This window comes from Dasypus novemcinctus, chromosome 1, assembly GCF_030445035.2.
Source record: "Dasypus novemcinctus isolate mDasNov1 chromosome 1, mDasNov1.1.hap2, whole genome shotgun sequence".
Lineage (NCBI taxonomy): Eukaryota > Metazoa > Chordata > Mammalia > Cingulata > Dasypodidae > Dasypus > Dasypus novemcinctus.
Genome location: NC_080673.1, coordinates 95,005,325 through 95,025,679, shown reverse-complemented (window position 1 = coordinate 95,025,679; position 20,355 = coordinate 95,005,325). Strand labels below are relative to the sequence as shown.

Sequence of the window (20,355 nt, the reverse complement as noted above, 5' to 3'; positions counted from 1 at the left end):
ATCTTTATTTATTTTATTTCTCTCCTCCTCCCTCCATTGTCTGCTCTGTGTCCACTTGCTGTGTGTGTTCTTCTGTGTCCACCTGCACCCTCGGCGGCACCACGAAATTGCGCCTCTGTTTTGCTGCATCATCTTGCTGTGTCAACTCTCCGTGTGTACGGCGCCACTCCTGGGCAGCTGCGCTTTTTTCACGCAGGGCGGCTCTCCTTGCAGGGCGCACTCCTTGCACCTGGGGCTCTCCTACATGGGGGACATCCCTGCATGGCCCGGCACACCTTGTGTACAGGCAGCTCTGCGCGTGGGCCAGCTCACCACACGGGTCGGGAGGCCCTGGACCCTCCCATATAGTAGGCGATGCTCTATCAGTTGAGCCACATCCACTTTCCTAAATTCTCATCTTCATAACTTTATTTCTCACAAAATTCTAAGCTTTATGGACTACAAACACACCTTTCTTCCCAATCCTCCTGGAAAAATCCTATCCTCATACAAATTCTAGTCCAGGAAGGAGCTTTCCTACTCTGTGGTAATAACTTCTTTCCCTGACTAGCTTCCAACCACCTTTTTTATTTTTTCAGAGTTTTTAGACAATATTACATGGTAATACTAGAAGTGCATATTTTCAACCCCAAAGCAAGTTAAAAAAATACCTCTGTAGAGTCCGCCTTCAGAGGAATGTCATGAAAGGGGGAAATGTAGTGCCCAGCTACATTTTCTGCAAACAAACAAAAAAATACAGTTAAAGCAATGAACTACATTATTCTTTAAAGCCACTGTATCTGTGATGGTTAATTTCACCTGTCATTTTGGCTAGGTTATGGTGTCCAATTGTCTGCCAGGCAAGCATTGGCCCAGCTGACGCTGTAAGGGTATTTTATAAACGGATTAGCATCAACGGTCAGTTGACTGCATCTATAATCAACAAAGGAGATCGCCTTCAGCGATGAGGGAGTCTCCTCATCCAGCCAGTTAGAGGTCTTACAGCAGAATCGAGGATTTCAGCAGTCAGAAAAAAGAATTTCTGCATCTTCAGCCAACCAACCTCTCATTCAACTTTACCTTCACCGGAATTTCCAGCTTACGGCCCGCCCTACAGAGTTTAGACATATCACATTTCAGAATCACGTCTTTCCAAGTTTCTAGCCTGCAGCCTGGAAATCAGACTTGCCAATCCCCATGATTGTACAGTTTCTGTTTCTCTGGAGAATACTAACAACAGTATCCTTATCTACTTTTAAACTCCATTTTTTTAAAAGCTAACTTTAATTCCCAATGTGAATTAAAGTTTACTTCAACTTTTAAAACTTGTTCCAATATGACAAAGAGAAATTTATACCAAATATACTGTATTGGAGCTGAAGTAATTTACTTATCCCTCAGCTTAGAACACCTAAAAAGTATTCTAAAACACTTTAGAAAATATGTAAAACAGACTAAAAGCCAAAAAAGTAAATATTTTCATCTCTGAATAGAGAACCACTACTAAATTATATGAATTGAAACAGATGTCAGTCTTCCCAGGAAAAATTTAACAGTAGAATGTTCATTTTCCAATTTTCACCTACAATCCACAAGAAGAAAGTTTCAAAGGCAAAGGAGATTATATTCAATTAAAAGAAAAGAAACAAACATTTGCTTTCACTTAGTGATAAGGATGTTAATACTAAGCTAAAGCTCAAAGCAAAAACAAAAGAGCTTCAATAACAGCAACTATCTTACCTTTGAAATTATATACTAAAATGCAGATTTTAAATACTTTTAAAAGTACATGTTATTTAAATAAATATGACTCAATATGGACTTTAACTAGAATATTAAAAGATCTACATCTGTTTCCAATAGCTGGGTTTAATATAGCCATAGGAATTTTTCACTTTGTAATTGCCTAAGTCAGGGTATTTCTTATTTCTGGCCTTCAACTTTTTTGGCCTAATTTTCAAATACAGACTTTAGAAGTATTTTAACAAAATGAAACGCACACTGACTGACGCCCAGTAACAATGAGTACGTCCAGCATCCAGATCTTGGTTTCTAACTACCAATCACCGAGAAAAGGCACTAGGTTTCCTTGGAGAAAGAACTGATTCTAAGGAAATAATAAAGAATAAACAAGATGAGCCTAGAACATATTGTACTGGCAGAAAGTATCTAAGCGTTTAAAAAATGAAAGGTTGGAGATATGTCAAAGGGGATGACGGCCAACCTGAAACAGCTTCTAAAGGCCAAAGATGTAACAATTTGAGCAACAAAATAAACAATGGAGTATCAGAATATTACCCAAAATATAAAATAAACAAACATGAATCCATACTGATACAAATAATTGACTACATAAACAAGGGAGAAGAGACAAATTTCCTTACAGAAGAATTCTGTCCAAACAATATGTAGTTTCTGTGGGTGGACTAGACTTAGTGATTCACTTCCAAAGACTAGAATATGGAAGGGGAATACAACTTTACAGTGGAGAAATCTGACAAACAGTACCCTCAACCAAGTGATCAGGGTTAATATCACCAGTGATAAGCCATGGTGATGGCAGGAAACCCTGACACACTATAAGAAGGGCACCTCACCTGCTATCTCCCTCCAAACCTATAAACCCAATATAATCACAAAAATACACAAGGCAAAGCCAAAGTGAGGGACATTTGACAAAATAACTGACCAGTCCTCTTTATAAAGCTCATTAAAAAATAAGGAAAGAGTGAGAAACTGTTACAGATTGGAAAATACTAAGGCAATACAGTGACTAAATGCAATGTTGTATCCTAGATTGGATCCTGAAACAGGAAAAGGACATTAGTGGGAAAACTAGTGAAATCCAAATAAATTCTAAAGAGGAAAAAAAAAAAGCAATAATTCTTTAGCAATATTACTTCAGTTGTTTCACTTGGGACCTATCATTGTAATGAAAAATTTAAAATAATATCAACTATAAGGACCCAGGAAGTTACACAAATCAAAGAAGTTCATTATTAAATCAAGGAGGTACAGGAAACTCAACAGAATACCTGGGCCATTCTATGTTAGTCTGCCAAAGGGGTATTGATACAAAGTGCCAGAATTTGTGGGCTTTTATAAAGGGTATTTATTTGGTAAAAAAGCTTAGTTACAGAGTTTAGCTCAAGGTTGCTTTCTCACCAAAGTCAGTTTTCATGTGTTGAAGCAAGATGGTTGTCGATCTCTACAAGGGTTCAGCTTCCCCTGGGGGCTTGCTCTCTCTTAGCTGGAGGCTGGCATAGAGCTTGTCTCTCAGGGCTTCTCCTCTCTCGTGGCTCGTTTCTTTCTGGGCCCTCTATATCAGTCCCAGTTGTGTAATGTTCTCTTTCCAAGGTCAGCTGTAAGCTAGCAGGTAAATGATCCCTCTCCCCAGGGCCTTCACTGTTTGAGCCTTTTCCTGTTACATGGCAAAATGACAAGGTTCTCTCCTCTTTCCATGTGTTTTCTTGAGTGAGTGTCCATTTATATCGGCCCACTAAGGGGGCAGGGACTCAATCTGAGTCACACCTACTGATGTGGTCGAATCAAAAGCCCTAAACTGATTTCATCAAGTAAACTTAATGAGGCCCTGCACTGAATTTAATACAATCAAAAGGTAGCACACCCTGATGAACAGATTAGTTTATAAACATAATCTTTATCTTTTGGGGATTCACAAAAATAATCGCAAACTCTCACAGTCTTCTTTGTAATTAAAGTACAAAACTCTAGGACATCAATTTGGTGTTGCATTTCCTTAAGCTCTAATGGTCCTGTTAACTACAGAAGCCCCAATCAAATTACAAACATTCAAATCTGAGGAAAAAACAAGACTAGATTAAGCTGTGATAGCCTAAAAGCTGAAGATCTGTGAAAAACATTTTTAGGGGAAACGGACTTGGCCCAGTGGTTAGGGCGTCCATCTACCACATGGGAGGTCCGCGGTTCAAACCCCGGGCCTCCTTGACCCGTGTGGAGCTGGCCATGCGCAGCGCTGAGGTGCGCAAGGAGTGCCGCTCCACGCAGGGGTGTCCCCCGCGTAGGGGAGCCCCACGCGCAAGGAATGTGTCCCGTAAGGAGAGCCGCCCAGCGCAAAAGAAAGCGCAGCCTGCCCAGGAATGGCGCTGCCCACACTTCCCGTGCCGCTGACGACAACAGAAGCGGACAAAGAAACAAGATGCAGCAAATAGACACAGAGAACAGACAACCGGGGGAGGGGGAGAATTAAATAAATAAATAAATCTTTAAAAAAAAAAATTTTTAGGTGGCTATCTTTTTAGATTGAAATATAAATATTATATTTAAACACTAAAATAATGTCAATATATATGCTTAAATTGTCTTCTAATTCTCATTTTGTTAGGTAGAAAGTATAAATGAATGAATGGCCTACAATGACTCAAGAAACCTTTCAATCGTGAAATATTATTCATATATAAAAATGTAATAACAAGTAAAAAAGAATAAATATAACCATTTCTGAAATAAAATGTTTAAAAACATGTCAGTCTCTGATAATGACAACACTGTGATGGGCAATATACCTATAAATATACACAGGAGAAATGATTGCAGAGACCAAGAGCCTAACTTCTAGTTACTAAGCTTGACAAAGTCACCCAAGTTTCTCTAACACTTAATTTTCTCAATAGTTTCTTCTATTAAGCAATATACATTTAAAGAGTATTTAGTATGCAAAAGCAATGTATTAGATGCTGGGATGTAAAAGAACTAAACAGTAATCCATGCCCATAAAGAACTCATAGACTAGCTGAGAAGAGTGGACATGTATTACTACATCATCACTATCACCATCACCACCATCATACAGTAAATATAAGCACAAAGGAATCCTCTGGCACATTTACAAAGCTAATCATTTATTCAGCGGAAAAATGATGGAGATGACAACCCATTACAATTTTTTAGTGTTAGTGCTATTAATACGCTGTTATGCTCCATTTAGAGATTGTGAAGATTCTCTAAAGGTGGGTTTAAAGATATGTTCTAGGGAAGCAGATCTGGCTCAACTGATAGAGCATCCGCCTACCACATGGGAGGTCCAGGGTTCAAATCTAGGGCCTTCTGACCCGTGTGATGAGCTGGCCCACGCACAGTGCTGATGCATGCAGCAGGGGTGTCCCCAGTGTAGGGGAGCCCCATGTGCAAGTAGTATGCCCCGTAAGGAGAGCTGCCCCATACAAAGAAAGCACAGCCTGCCTAGGAGTAGGGCCGCACACACAGAGAGCCGACACAGCAAGACGACGCAACAAAAAGAGACACAGATTCCTGGTGCCGCTGACAAGAATGCAAACGGACACAGAAGAACACACAGCGAATGGACACAGAGAGCAGACAATGGGGGGGGCAGGGGGAAGGGGAGAGAAATAAATGTAAAAAATAAATCTTAAAAAAAAAAAAGGTATATTCTATGAATCCTGGTCCTCTATAAAATGAAAGGGGAAATCTATAATATACATATGAACCACAGACAGAGATATGTTCTAAGGAGCAAGCCCTAAGGCAATGGATGCCATTTTTTAAAGACACTAGCACTGAAGCACACATAAGTGACAGCCATTTCTGAGAGTCATAGAGTAAATTAATGATACATCTTAGGCTAGAACTTCATTATCTAAAATACTCTATTGATTACTTTGGACACTTTACACCTTTATTTCTTGTCCTACCAAACATACATAATATTTCTTGACTCCCTACTAATCTGTCTTTACCTCTTTCATAATTCTCTCTCATTTTTTGTCTTCTGCAACCTTTTTTTTTCATTTTCAAAGCTGATAAGATGTTCTGTAACTATACTGCATTTTCTATGCTTTTTCTATTAGTATATTTCCAAAATTTTTTAAGAATAAGAAAAACCTGGAATGCTTGTTAGAGTACAGATTCCTGGGCCCCCACCCTATATGAAATGAATCAGAATCTCAAGAAGACAGACCTGGATATCTATATTTTTAGCATCCACAAGTAATTAAAACATTCAGGCAAGTTTGAGAAGCACTGGCCAAATATGATGCTTTAACTAAATTTCCTTTCTTGTTCAGCTTCTATTTTATCTTGTGCTTATTTCTTGCACTGCTTGCACTGTCAGTCAAAATTATATCTATATACTATTTCAATTTCTCACAGATACCATCTGTGGTGGTGGACCCCAGAAGATCATGCCCTTAGAGCTAATCCATTATTGTGCTTGTAAACCTACTGTAGGTGGGAACTTTTGACTAAATTAAGGGTCTTTGATTAGATTGCATAACCCTGGGTGGGTCTTAATCCTCTTACTGGAGTCCTTTATAAATGGAGGAATAAAAGGCCACAGACACAGAAAAAAGCTGTAGAGAACAGAAAAAGAGGTCCCTGAGGCTAGAGGCTAAAATTGATGGAAAGGCTGAGAGAGCAGGCCCACAGAGAACAAGCTGAAAACAATGTGGCCTGGAGGTATTGGGAAGAGTAGCCATTGTGTATTGCCACACGACAGGAGTCCAGGATCACCAGTGGCTGACATTCGGGGATAGAGTCACCTGATACCTTGATATGGACATTTTACTCAGCCTCTGAACTGTAAACTTTTAATCTAATAGATCCTATTGTAAAAGCCAACTCATTTCTGGTGCATTACACTGGCAGCCTTTAGCAAACTAAAATGCCATCAAAACTATGAAATCCTCTTTTTATCCAAAATAGCTCCTACTGGAACTCTCTACCCTGCGCAATCTAGACTGGATGCTCTCTTGGCATCCCAAAATTTTGCTTCTCTGGTCTCCAGGTTAGATGTACTGTTTTCTGGATTCCATGCTCCTGCAATTTGATATTGTTTATTAATTCCAAAAGGAGATCATAGATTATGTTTATAAACTGGTCTGTTCCTCTGGGTATGATACCCTTTGACTGTGTTAAATTCAAAGGCTTTACATTTACTTGATTAAACCAAGATCAGGGCTTTGATTTGACCACATCATAAAGGCATGCAAGGTTGAGTCCTCACCCCCTTGGTGATTTGATAAACAGACTCTGACACAGAAGCAGATACCTGAGAAGAGTATAGGCATGGAAGAAGCTCCAGAGGCCCCTGGAAGAGAGATGCGCCACTCGCCTGATAGTTTGCAGCACCGAGAAAGCCCTGGGAAGAGAGACGATCCTATTATGCCAGCCTAAGCTAAGATGGGAAGAAGTTGGGGCCTCAGGGCTTTAAATGGAAGAGGAAGGCTGAACCTTCACAGACATCGGCAACCATTTTTGGTGAGAAAGCACCTCTTATGGTACCTTGAGTTGGACTCTTTAGGGACTGGTAACTATAAGCTTTTACCCCAAATAAATACCCTTTATAAAAGCCAATAGATTTCTGGTATGTTGCATTAGCACCCCTTTGTCTGACTAACATACATGCATTCATCCTTTTTGTTTCACTTACTTGTTTTGAAGGAGCATATCCTGGCATGTCCTCTTTAAAGGGGTTGTTATGTCAGTTAAACTTCCCAAGTCGTTGAATATCTGAAATGTCTTTATTCAGTCCTCATCCCAGATTGATAGTTGACTAAGCAAAGAATTGTAGGAAGAAAATTATTTTCTGTCAGAATTTTGAAGGCATTGCTGCACAGTCTTCAGCACCCAGTGTTGCTGATGAGAAGTCATTTACCATTTGGATTCTCATTCTTTGCAGATAATTGTTTTTTCCCTCCCAGGACTGTTGAGATTAGAATTCATATTAGTCAAATGTTGGACTTCCAGATTGAAAGTCCATGTCTCTTCTAACTCCTTTTTGCTCCTTTGCCATTTTGTTCTACTTCTGGTAAAGTTTTTTTTACCTTTTCTTCTAAACCTTTCTATTGAACTCTTTAACAATCACATTTTAATTTCCAAGAGTACTAGTTCTCAGACTGCCTTTTCCTCATAACCACTCTTTCTTTTTAATGAATACAATAGCTTGTAAAATCCTAGAGAACACCTATTTGATTTTTAACAAATCAATTTTATTGATACATATTAATAAAGCACACAATTCATTCAAAGTGGACAATCAATGGTATCTGGTATGATCACACAGTTGTGCATTTATCCTGTCATTGATTATTAGAGTATTTCATTATTTCCATAATAATAATAATAAACAAAAAACAGACAAATAAGCAAGAAAATTCTTCACCTCTCAATCTCTCTCTGTTTCCCCTTGTATACATGGCTGCTACTTCTGGCTTTTATGTTACAATTATTTATTTACTAAGCAGTTTTATTGATATACATCACATCATATGATCTATTTAAAGTGTACAAGCAATATAATCAATGGTTTTTAGTATAATCACAATGTTGTGCATTCATCATCACAAAAAATGTTTTTTCATTACTTCAAAAGGAAAAATTCCACACCCCTTAGCATGTCTTCCCTAGCACTACATAACCACTCATCAAATTTCATCTTTATAAATTGATTTATATTTACATTTTATATAAATGGAATCATACATATGGCATGCTTCACTCAACATAATGTTCTCTATGTTCACCCATGTTGTCATATGCTTTACAACTTCATTTCTTCTTACCACTGTATAATATTCCATTGTGTGAATACACAAGTTTATTTATTCATTCATCAGTTGATAAGCACCTGGTTTGTTTCCAACTTTAGGCAAATGTGAGTAATGCCGCTATGAACATAGGTAAGCACGTGTCTATTCATTTCACTGCTCTCAATTCTTCTGGGTATATACCCAGTATTTCAGTACTGGTACATACCAGTATTTCAGGGTCATGTTGCAAATCTATATTCAGCTTCTTTAGGAACAGGCAAACAGTCCCTCCACAGTCCCCTACAGTGGATGCAGCATTCTGAATTCCCACAAGTAATGAATAACTGTTACTATCTCTCCACATCCTCTCCAACACTTGTAGTTCTCTGTCTTTTTAATAGTGGCCATTCTGATAGGTATGAAACGATATCTCATTGTACTTTTGATTTGCATTTTCCTAATCATGAGTAATGCAAACATTTTTGCATATGTTTTGTGTTTTTTTTGCCATTTTTATTTCTTCTTTGGACAAATGTAGTCTTTTGCCCAATTTTTAATTGAGTCATTTGTCTTTTTATTGTTGAGTTTTAACATCTCTCTATAAATCATGGATATTATTGGATATGTGATTTCCAAATATTTTCTCCCATTGAGCCAGCTAGCCTTTTCACCCTTTTAACAAAGTCCTGTGAGGTGCAAAAGTGTTTAACTTTGAGGAGGTCCAATTTATCTATGTTTTCTTTTGTTGTGCATGCTTTGGATGTAAGGTCTAAAACCACCATTTACCACAAGGTCTTTAAGATGTTTCCCCTACATTTTCTTCTAATAGTTTTATGATCCTGGCTTTTATATTGAGGCCTTTGATCCATTTTGAATTGATTCTTGTATAGGGAGTGAGATAGGAGGCCTCTTTCATTCTTTTGGTTATGAATATCCAGTTCTCCCAGCACCATTTGTTAGAGACTGTTTTGTCACATCAGTGTGCACTTGGTAAGTTAGTAAAACCAGTTAACCGTTGAAGTGAGAGTTTACTTCTGGACTCTCAATTCTATTCCACTGATTAATGTGTCTATCTTTATGCTAGTACCATGCTGTTTTGACCATTTAGCTTTGTAATATGTTTCAAGGTCAGGCAGTGAAAGTCATACCACATTACTCTTCTTTAGAATGCTTTTGGCTATTTAGGTGCCCTTTTCCTTCCAAACGAATTTGGTAATTGCCTTTGCTATTTCTTTTCTGTAAAGCAGGCTGCTAGAATTTTGATTGTAGTGCACTGACTCTATAAATCAGTTTGGGTAGGACTGACATCTTCATGGTATTTAGTCCTCCAGTCCCTGAACAGGTAATATCTTTCCATTTGTTTAGGTCATCACTGATTTCTTTTAGCATTGTTTTATAGTTTTCTGTATCTAGGTCCTATACTTCTTTGGTTTAAATTGATTCCTAGGTATTTGAGTCTTTTTGTTGCAATTGTAAATGGAATTTTTTTCATGATTTCCCCCTCACATTGTTCAATACTAGTGTACAAAAACATTTCTGATTTTTGCATGTTGATCTTGTATCCTGCCACTTTGCTGAACTCACTTATTAGCTGAAGTAGCTTTGTCATAGGTACTTCAGAGTTTTTAAAATACAAGATCATATCATCTGCAAATAGTGAGAGTTTTACTTCCTTTTTTCCTATTTGGATGTCTTTAATTTTTTTTTTTTTTTTTTTCTGTCAAACTGCTCTAGCTAGAACTTCTAGTACAATGTTGAATAACACTGGTGACAGTGGGCATCCTTATCTTATTCCTGATCTTGGAGGGAAAGCTTTCAACCTTTCCTCATTGAGTATGATGTTGGCTGCGTGGTTTCCATATATGCCTTTTATCATATTGAGGAATTTCCCTTCTATTCCTATCTTTTGAAGATAGGAATAAATCTCACTTGGTCGTGATGTGTAAGTTTTGGAACACAGGATCATGCAATGATGAATATAGGACGTATAAAATTACACCAAAAATGTATAAAAAGTCTATAGGCTAAAATGTAAACCATAATATAAAACATAAGGTAACTAAAAATGTAGAAATTTATACAGTCTAAATATAAACCATAATGTAAACCAAAATGGAACCATGTTTAATAGCTATTTTCAATATCTGTACATTAGCTGCAGCAAATATAACACGAACATGTAAAAAGATCATTGCTGGGGAAGGGGAAAAAGGGTCCGATGTTGGATATATGGGAGTGCCCTATATTGTATATGTGAATTACTGTCATCTAAAATCTTTTTGAAGACAAAATTTTAAATTAGAAAAAAAAAAAAGGATGTAGACACTGAAGAAGAAATGAAAGAAATTGCCTTGCCACTGTACATACAGGGCAACACATATTAAAGTGATGAAAGGCAAAATGCAAAACCAAAGCTATATAATATTTTTCATTTTTAAATACACTAATTCATTTTCACTTTATTTTAGTTTTTCTAAATTAGTATTCTATTTCTAATCTTTAAACCCATCATTATATTTTATTTTCCTATTAATTGAATTTGACAATATATTAGGCTTCATTTTTTAAGAAGTTTTGGACCACAAAGAAGTCCAGCTATGGCAGGGGAGGAACACTGGAGTGCAGTCTTATTGATGGGCGGCACATGGTTGGGAGGGAGTTCTCCAGGACACGTATATAGGGTACATAAATATGTTCAGATACATGTTGTGTACTTTCATAGTAATTACAGTTACAAATGACAACTGAGGGAGTGCTGAGTTCCTACCCAGGGGAGCTCTGTCACATTCCCCAATGGAATAACAACAATCCCCAAGCACAATGACAAAGATCAATGAAGAAGATGGTCCAATGATGAGGCCTTGATACTGACGACTATCCTTATAAGCCTGTGTGCTTGATACATGAAGTAGACCTAGAGCTGCAGGGTGCCTAAGAGTTACCTCCTGAGAGCTTCCATGTTGCTCAAATGTGGTCACTTTCTAAGCCAAACTCAGCATGTAAATGTATTACCTTCCCCCCAGTGTGGGACATGACTCCCAGGGATGAGCCTCCCTGGCGCCAAGGGATTACTACCAATCACTAACTGGTAGTGTAACTAGAAAGAGACCTTGAATAAAAGGGTCAACTCAGACCAGCAGAATATCTTAGCCTACATGTAGGATAGGTATTAAAAACTGCTTTTTGACCTTGAATAAAAGGGGGAAATGGCAAAGACAAATGAGTTGATATGGCTAAGAGTCTTCAAAAGAGAGTCAGGAGGTTATCAGAGGGGCCGTGCTTATGCACGCCTCACACAACCCCAGAGACAGCCAAAGTAGATACAACCCCAGGTACTGGTGCTCCTGAGGGCTAAGGAGACCCACAGGTTCTATGGTCATGGCAGATGGCTCTAGCGTTCAGTGCCATATCTGTGGGCCCTATTTTGGAATTTATGTTCCTGAGTGTGATGGAGTTGGACTTGGATGTGGCCTTTCTACACATGCCTCTTCCGTCACTTCTACTGAAACTGTGGTTGTCACTGGGGTTGGTGTATACTCAGGAGACTTGAATCTCTGGACTGGTCATGAGCCAGCTGGGTCCTGAGCCTCAGCAGAGTTGCAATGCCTACTCTCTGGTTCACTGGACTTACCCAGGTCAGCTCACAGGGAGGTTAAGATGGTCAACCACCACATCAGGGAACTGAGAGTGACTACAACTCCAGGCAGGAGAATTGCATCCATCATCCATGTGGGATCTAAGCCCCCTCTTGATATAGGGGTGGAGTGGACATCACCATCCTAGGGTCTACAGGATGGAGGAATAAAATGTGGATTAGAATGGACTTACTGGTAGTCTACTACAGAACTGTTGTGACTCTAGCAATGGAAGAAATTGTTTCACTGATGTGGAAAAAGTGCCCACAGTAGTTGCTGAAGGCAGGGAGAGGGAAGAAGGGAGGTGATGTGGGGCATTTTCAGGACTTGGAGTTAACCTAAATGATATTGCAGGAACAGATGCTAGACATTATATACCCTGCCATAACCCACTGAATGGACTGGGGGAGAGTGTAAACTACAATGTAAACTATTATCCATGTGGTGCAGCAGTGCTCAAAAATGTATACACCAAATGCAATGAATATGCCTCAATGATGAAAAAGGTTGTTGATGTCAGAAGAGCGGGGTGGGGGGTATATGGGAACCTCTTATATTCTTTAACGTAATATTTTGTGTGATCTATTAACTTTAAAAAAAGATAATTAAGTTAATCTAAAAATAATTTTTGATATGCTGTTAACTGTATTTGCATATATGTTGAGAATTTTTGCATCTATGTTCTTTAGAGAGACTGCTCTGTAATTTTTTTCTTGTAGTGTTTCATCTAGTTTTAGGTGATGTTGGCTTCATAAAATGTGTTGGGTAATTTTCCCTCCTCTGCAATTTTTTGGTAGAGTTTATACAGGATTAGTGTTAATTCTTCTCAAAATGCCTGGTAGAATTCACCTGTGAAGCCAACTGATTATTCTGGACTTTCCTTTGTTGGGAGATTTTTTATGATGGATTCAATCTCTTTAAATGTGATTGGTTTGTTCAAGTTTTTATATTTCTTTTAGTGTCCATGTAGGTTGCTGGTGCATTTCTAGGAATTTGTCCATTTCACCTAGGTTGTCCAGTTTATTAGCATACAGTTTCTCATAATAGCCTCTTATGATCATTTTTATTTCTGTGGGCTCAGTTATAACTTAACCCCTTTCGTTTCTGATTATATTTTTTGTATCCTCTCTCTTTTTATTTGTTATTCTACCTAGGGGTTTGTCACTTTTATTGGTCTTCTCCAAGAACCAGCTTTTGGTTTTGCTGATTTTCCCTATTGTTTTTGTTGTTGTTGTTGTTCTCAATTTCATTTCTTTCTGCTCTAACCTTTATTATTTCTTTCCTTCTGCTTGCTTTGGGATTGGTTTGCTGTTCTTTTTCCAGTTGCTGTAGTTGTTCAGTTAAATTTTTGAGTTTAGCTCTTTTTTTCTTTGTTAATATTGAGGGCTTTAAATTTCCCTCTCAAAACTGCCTTCACTGTATCTCATAAGTTCCCTCACCCCCCACAGATGGCTCCCTCATCTGTTTGCTGTTTTTTCGCTTATTGCTTTTGCTCATTGTTTGCACCTGTTGTCTGCTCTTTTTTTTTTTTTTCATTGTCTGCTAGTTGTATTTTCCTTATTGTCTGCTGTCTGTTTGTTTTTTCTTTAGGAGGCACCAAGAACCGAACCTGAGACCTCTAGTGTGGGACGTGGGCACTCAACTACTTAAGTCATATCTGCTCTCCACTCATTTTCTACTCGTTTTGTTCGTTGTCTTGCTTGTTGCCTTTGCTCATTGACTGCTCATTGTTTTTGCTTGCTGCTGTTCATTGCTTTTGCTTGATGTCTGCTCATTGTCTGCTTTTTGCCCCTCTGTCTTCTTTAGGAGGGACTGGGAACAAAACCCCAGACCCCCCATGTGGGAGGCAGAGACTCAACTGCTTGAGTCACATCGCTCAGTATCCCGTAAGTTTTGATAAGTTGTGTTCTCATTTTCATTTGTCTCAATATATTTACTGATTTCACTTGCAATTTCCTCTTTGACCCACTCATTACTTAGGAATGTTTTGTTTAGCCTCCAGACATTTGTGAATTTACCTTTTTCCTATTACTGATTTCCAGTTACTTCCCATTATGGGGTGAGAAGGTGCATTGTATAATTTCAATTGTTTTATATTTACTGAGATCTGCACTGTGACCCAACATGTGATCTACCCTGGAGAAAGATCCATGGGCACTTGAGAAGAATATATAACCCCCAAGTTTGGATGCAGTGTTCTGTATATGTCTGTTAGGTCTAAATCATTTATCATATTCTTCAAGTTCTCTGTTTCCTTAATCTTCTGTCTAGTTGTTCTATCTAATGATGTGAGTGGTATGATGAAGTCTCCAACAATTATTATAAAGATGTCTATTTCTCCCTTCAGTTTTGCCAGAGTTTGGCGCACCCTGGTTAGGTGCATAGATATTTATGACTGTTACTCTTTCCTGGTGGATTGTCCCTTTTATTAACATATAATGGTCTTCTGTATCTCCTAACTTTTTTGCATTTAAAGTCTTTTTTGTCTGATATTAGTACAGCTACCCCTGCTCTCTTTTTGTTACTATTTGTGTGGAAACTTTCGCCAACCTTTCATTTTCAGCTAGTTTGTATCACTGGGTCTAAGGTGATTCTCTTGTAAGCAGCATATGGTGGCTCATGTTTTTTTAACAATTCTTTCAGCCCGTATCTTTTGATTAGGGAGTTTAATTCATTCACATTCAATGATATTACTATAAAAGCTTTTTGACTCCCACCATTTTCCTCTTTGGTTTTCTTACGTCATACCATTACTTTTGTCTTTCTTTTTACTCTTTTGGTTCTTTCTGCTCTTCTTTCTTCTATATTCTTCTCCAAGCCTCACTCTCTAGTCTTTTTCTTTCAGGGTGTAAGGTTTCTTTTAATATTTCCTGCAAAGATGGATTCTTTTTTATGAACTCTCTTAGTTTCATTTTGTTTGTGAAAATTTTATACTCACATTCATATTCAAAGGACAATTCTGATGGATAAAGAATTCTCAGCTGGCAGTTTTTCACTTTCAGTATTCTACCACTGTGTTCACACCTCCATGGTGAGTCTTACTGGGTATCCCTTGTATGTGATGGTTTGCTACTCCCTTGTTGTTCCAAAATTTTCTCTTTATCTTTGACATTTGACATTCTGAGTAGTATAAGTCTTTCAGTAGGTCTCTTTGGGTTTATTCTGATTGGGGTACGGTGCACTTCTTGGACATGTAAGTTCATTTCTTTCATTACAGTTGGAAATTTTCAGCTATTATTTCCTCAAATACTCTTTCTGCCCCTTTTCCCTTGGATTCTCCTCCTGGAACTCCCAGGATAAGTATGTTGCTGTGTTTCATGCTATCATTCAACTCCCTGAGCCCTGCTCAATTTTTTCCATTTCTCTCTTCAATTTCAGCTGTTCTGTCTTCAGCATCACTTACTCTTTTCTGTTGTCATTTCAAGTCTGCTGTTGTGTGCCTCTAATGTGTTTTTAATCTCACCTGGTGTATTTTTCATTCCCATGAACTCTGTTACTTTTCTATTCAGGATTTCAAATTCTTCTTTGTGCTTGCTCACTGTCTTCTTTGTTTTCTTTTTTAACTTTTTAAAATTACCTTTTTTAAAAGAAGCTTTAGATTACATAATGTTACATAAAAAATACAGTGATTCCCATATGTCCTTTTCCCTCCCCCACCCTACCTTCCCACATTAACAACATCCTTCATTAGTATGGTACATTTGTTACAATTGATGAATACATATTGGAGCACTGTCACCAACCGTGGACTATAGTTTCCATTATAGTTTACTATAGCTGATGCCATTTATCTCTTTACTGTCTTTCAACTCATGAATTTGATTTTGGAAATTTGTGTGCATCTCATTAATTGTTCTCTCAAATCCTGCCTCTCTTCTGGGGCATTGATATATTCTTTTTCTTGGGTCATGTCTTCCATTTTCTTAGTAAGGCTCATAATTTTTTGCTGATGTCTAGGCATCTGATTAGGATGGTAGTTCACTCAGATGCTCAATTTCTTTCTCTTTTGTAGAGATTTAGTGGCAGGAGGCTGTGTTACTGTTGCTCTTTGATTCTTGGCTTGACCTGGACCATTAGGATTGTCCCTATTAGTTGCTGAAAACTGGGCTGTGGACCCAGTAATGGTTTGCAGACCTGCTTCCCGGGGCCTTGGGAAGGGAGGCTACTGAGGTGGGGAGAAGCCTCTCTTATTTTTAATTTTCTCACATGCACTTAAATGGTCTGCCAGTAGATGGTGTTCTTTGGCAGCCTTCTCAATTCAATGCCTTTTCAGACTGTTTGCTGCAACAGTGACCCAATCAACGTGGTAGAGGTTCCTGCCTGGAGGTGAAGACCCTTGTAATTCAAACTTTCTCAACCTTCTCTGCCTGCCCCCTCCCTTTTTTTGGACAGGAAATAATTCCATCCCCCTCTACATCCTCAACAATCAGTCCTGGTTAATAGAGAAGGAAATTGGAAGGGTCAGATCTCTCCAGTCCAGTGCTGTCTCCTAGGGCAAACAACGGTGTGGTCCCACTCTCCCTGGAAGCAGACCAAATTTGTGGGTCAGAAACTGAGCCAGCCTTAGGCTGTGTCCCTCCCTCACCCCTTTCCTGGGGCAGTGGATCCCTGGAGTCCCCCTTTGTCTGAAGCTGGCTCAAAGGCTTGAGAATTCTAAAGTGTCTTTAGTGTGCGGGAGGGTGCCAGCAGTAGTAGCTGCTGATTTCAACAGTTTTGCAACTGTCATGATTCTCCTCCTTTGTCCCTCTCTCTCCTGGGTTGTGTTCAACCTTTGCCTGCTGTCCTAAATCCCAGATCTTTTTCCAGGCCATTTCAGCCTGTCCTCCAGCTCTTTTTTCTGGCAGAGAAAGCAGTCCCATGTCTTTCTAGTCTGCCATCTTCCCAGAACTGCCTAATTGATTTTTTAAATTCAAATTCTCTTATTTCTTTTTTCCTATTTAACTTATAAGTTTCCTTAAATTCATTCACTCAGTAAATTTATTGTACACATACAATACACCAAGCTACTGGAAAGTCAATTTCCCTGCTCTTATGGAACTTATATTCTAGTGGAAGGATGGAAACAATACCTATCTTAGGTACGACTGGCTCTATGAAGGAAAACAAATCAGTGCAAAAAATCAGTAGTTATTTCTATACACTACTGATGAGTAATCTGAGGAGGAAGCCAGAAAAAAATTTTCATTTATAATAGCAACTAAAAGATTCAAATATTTAGGAATAAGCTTAACCAAGGACATAAAGGACCTGTATTCAGAAAACTATAAAACATTGATATAAGAAACCAAAAAAGACCTAAATAAATGGAAGATTAAATATCATTAAGATGTCAATTCTGGAAAGTGGATTTGGCTCAACTGATAGAGCATCCGCCTACCATATAGGAGGACCAGGGTTCAAACCCAGGGCCTCCTGACCCATGTGGTGAGCTGGCCTGTGCACAGTGCTGATGTGCACAAGGAGTGCTGTGCCATGCAGGAGTGTTCCCGTGTAGGGGAGCCCCACACGCAAGGAGTGCACCCCTCAAGGAGAGCCACCCTGTGTGAAAAGGGCAGCCTGCCCAAGAGTGGCACTGCATTCATGGAAAGCTGATACAGCAAGATGACTCGACAAAAAGAGTCACTGACAAGAAAGCAAGGAGACATAAGAACACACAGTGAATGGACACAGAGAGCAGACAACCCGGGACGGGGGGGAAGGGGGAAGGGGAGAGAAATAAATAAAAAATAAATCTTAAAAAAAAAAAAAAGATGTCAATTCTACCCAAACTGATTTACAGATTCAATGCAATCTCAATAAAAATTCCAACAGGCTTTCTGCATAAATGAAAAAGCCAGTTATCAAATTTATTTGGTAGAGGAAGGAGCCCCAAAGAATAAAAAAAAAAAAATCTTTAAAAAGATGAATTTGGAGGACACTCACTTTCTGACTTTAAAACATATTACTTAGCCACAGTGTTAAAAATAGCATAGTACTAGCACTAAGACAGATATTTTGATCAATGGAACCATATCAAGAACTCAGAAACAGACCCTCACATCTACAGTAGGTAACTTTTGACAAGGCTGCCAAGCCAACCCAGCTGGGCCAGAACAGTCTATTCAATAAATGGTGCTGGGAGAACTGCATGTCCATATCCAAAAGAAAGAAAGAAGGTCCCTATCTCATACCTTATACAAAAATTAACTCAAAATGGATCAAGGACCTAAACATAAAATCTACAACTGTAAAACTCCTCAAAGAAAACGTAGGGAGACATCTTTAATATCTTCTGGTTGGTCTAAGTTTCTTTAACCTTATACCCAAAGCACAACCAACGAATGAAAAATTAGATAAATGGGACTTCCTCAAAATTAAACACTATTGTTCTTCAAAAGACTTTTTCAAGAAAGTAAAAAGGCAGCCTACTCAAAAAGAGAAAATATTTGGAAAAACACATATACAATAAGGGTTTTGATGTCCATGTTACACAAAGATATCACACAACTCAATGATAAAAAGACAACCATCCTAATTTAAAAACGGGAAAGGATTTGAACAGACATTTTTCCAAAGAAAATACAAATGGCCAAAAAGCACATGAAAAAATATTCAATATCACTGTCTATTAGGGAAATGCAGATGTGTATACAGGGAGACCTGTATAATAACATGCATGTTTTCGGTTTGTAAGTTCACAACGATTACTATAAACTTATTGTTTATGTATGTTCATGTACAAATTAGATACTTCAATAAAACTAAAAAAAAAAAAGGTGCGTAAGAAGAAATCATCCCTCTTTAACAAGATATTATCACATCTTTTGTGAAACTGCATAACAATCAGACTGCAAGGTATAATAAAATGTGAAAATGAAAAGTAAATTGATATGAGCAGTGAGGTAACACCGGAGAAATCTTACCTCTGGATAACTTATGTGAAATAATAAATGTTATTTTTTTAAAAAAAGAAAGAAAATAAATCAGTGCAAGAGAATAGTGAATAATGGAAGAAATATTATTTTTTCAGGGAAAGTTTCTGATAGGTAACATTTCAGCACAGGTGAAGGAGTGAGTCAAGGAGATATTCAGGGAGGAGCATTACATGAACAGCAAGCATAGGTGTGCTGAGGCCTCCTTCTTCCTGCTCCAGAGGGGCTGAGCCTTTTTTTTTTTTTTTTTGAGGTACCAGGGATTGAATTTTTTTCCTTTTTTTAAAGAAAGAGAATTTTAATTAACATTGTTACAGGCAATGTACTGCATATGAACTGATCCTTCCAAGTGTGTAACCCCTACCAAGCTGTAAGTGGATAAATCATGCATGTCATGTTTGAGAAAGAGCAAGGAGACCAGGCTGACTGGAGCACAGTGAAAAAAGGGAAGAGTGAAATTTAGAGTGGTAGAGCCTAGTTTTAGATCACACAGGACTTTGCAGACTGTGGTAAACATTTTGGATTTATTCTGAGTGAAATGAAAGCCACTGGAGTTTTGAGCAGAACCTAGACAAGATCTGACTTACATTTTAAAAGGATCACTCTGAGTACTATGTGGAAAGCAGACTGCAGGGGCAAGAGTAGAAGCAGAGAGACCAATTAAGAGGTTACTGCAACTGATCAGGTAAAAGATGTTGGCAGCACAGACGAACACAGTAGAAGTAGAGAAAAGTATTGTATTTCGGATGCATTTCAAAAACAGACCTGACAGGATTGGCCTATGAACTAGATATAGGGCTAAGAGGAAAAGAGGCCAGATAAGAATGACTTCTTGATTATTGGTTCTGGATGTGAAGACAGAGAAACAAGTTGGGGGGAAAATTGGAGGAATCAGGAGTTCAGTTTTGCACGAGTTACCCTCAAGATATGCAAAGATGCTTCTTGAGATCTTTGAGATGCTTCTTAGACAAGTGAAGACAGGAGACAGCCAGATGTATAAACCTTGAGTTCTGGGAGAGATTGGGGTTAGAGTTACAAACCTTGTCATAAATGGTATCTAAAACTATGGGATTTCAATGGATGTGTCATGATGATGGGAACGAGTGTTGTTGGGGGGGGGGAGAGGGGGGGGTGGGGGGGTGGGGTTGAATGGGACCTCACATATATATTTTTAATGTAATATTATTACAAAGTCAATAAAAAATAAAAAAATTTAAAAAAAATAAAATAAAATAAAACTATGGGATTGGATCACCTAGAGCAAAGGTCAGCAAACTGTGGCACAAAATCCAGTCCTTGACC

The 20,355-nt window shown here is 38.3% G+C and overlaps 1 protein-coding gene across 4 annotated transcripts in view; it reads right to left on the bottom strand.

The window, feature by feature from the left end:
• PPA2 (inorganic pyrophosphatase 2) overlaps positions 1-20,355 on the bottom strand; it is a 120,144-nt gene that overhangs the window by 90,354 nt on the left and 9,435 nt on the right. For 3 of the 4 annotated variants that reach the window (XM_058294615.2, XM_012518669.4, XM_058294630.2), the window contains exon 2: positions 651-715. In XM_058294615.2, the coding sequence (XP_058150598.1) occupies positions 651-715 (65 nt within the window). Of the gene's footprint in view, positions 1-650; positions 716-7,408; positions 7,476-20,355 lie in introns of those variants that run through there. The other variant, XM_071215205.1, reaches the window with a different exon arrangement.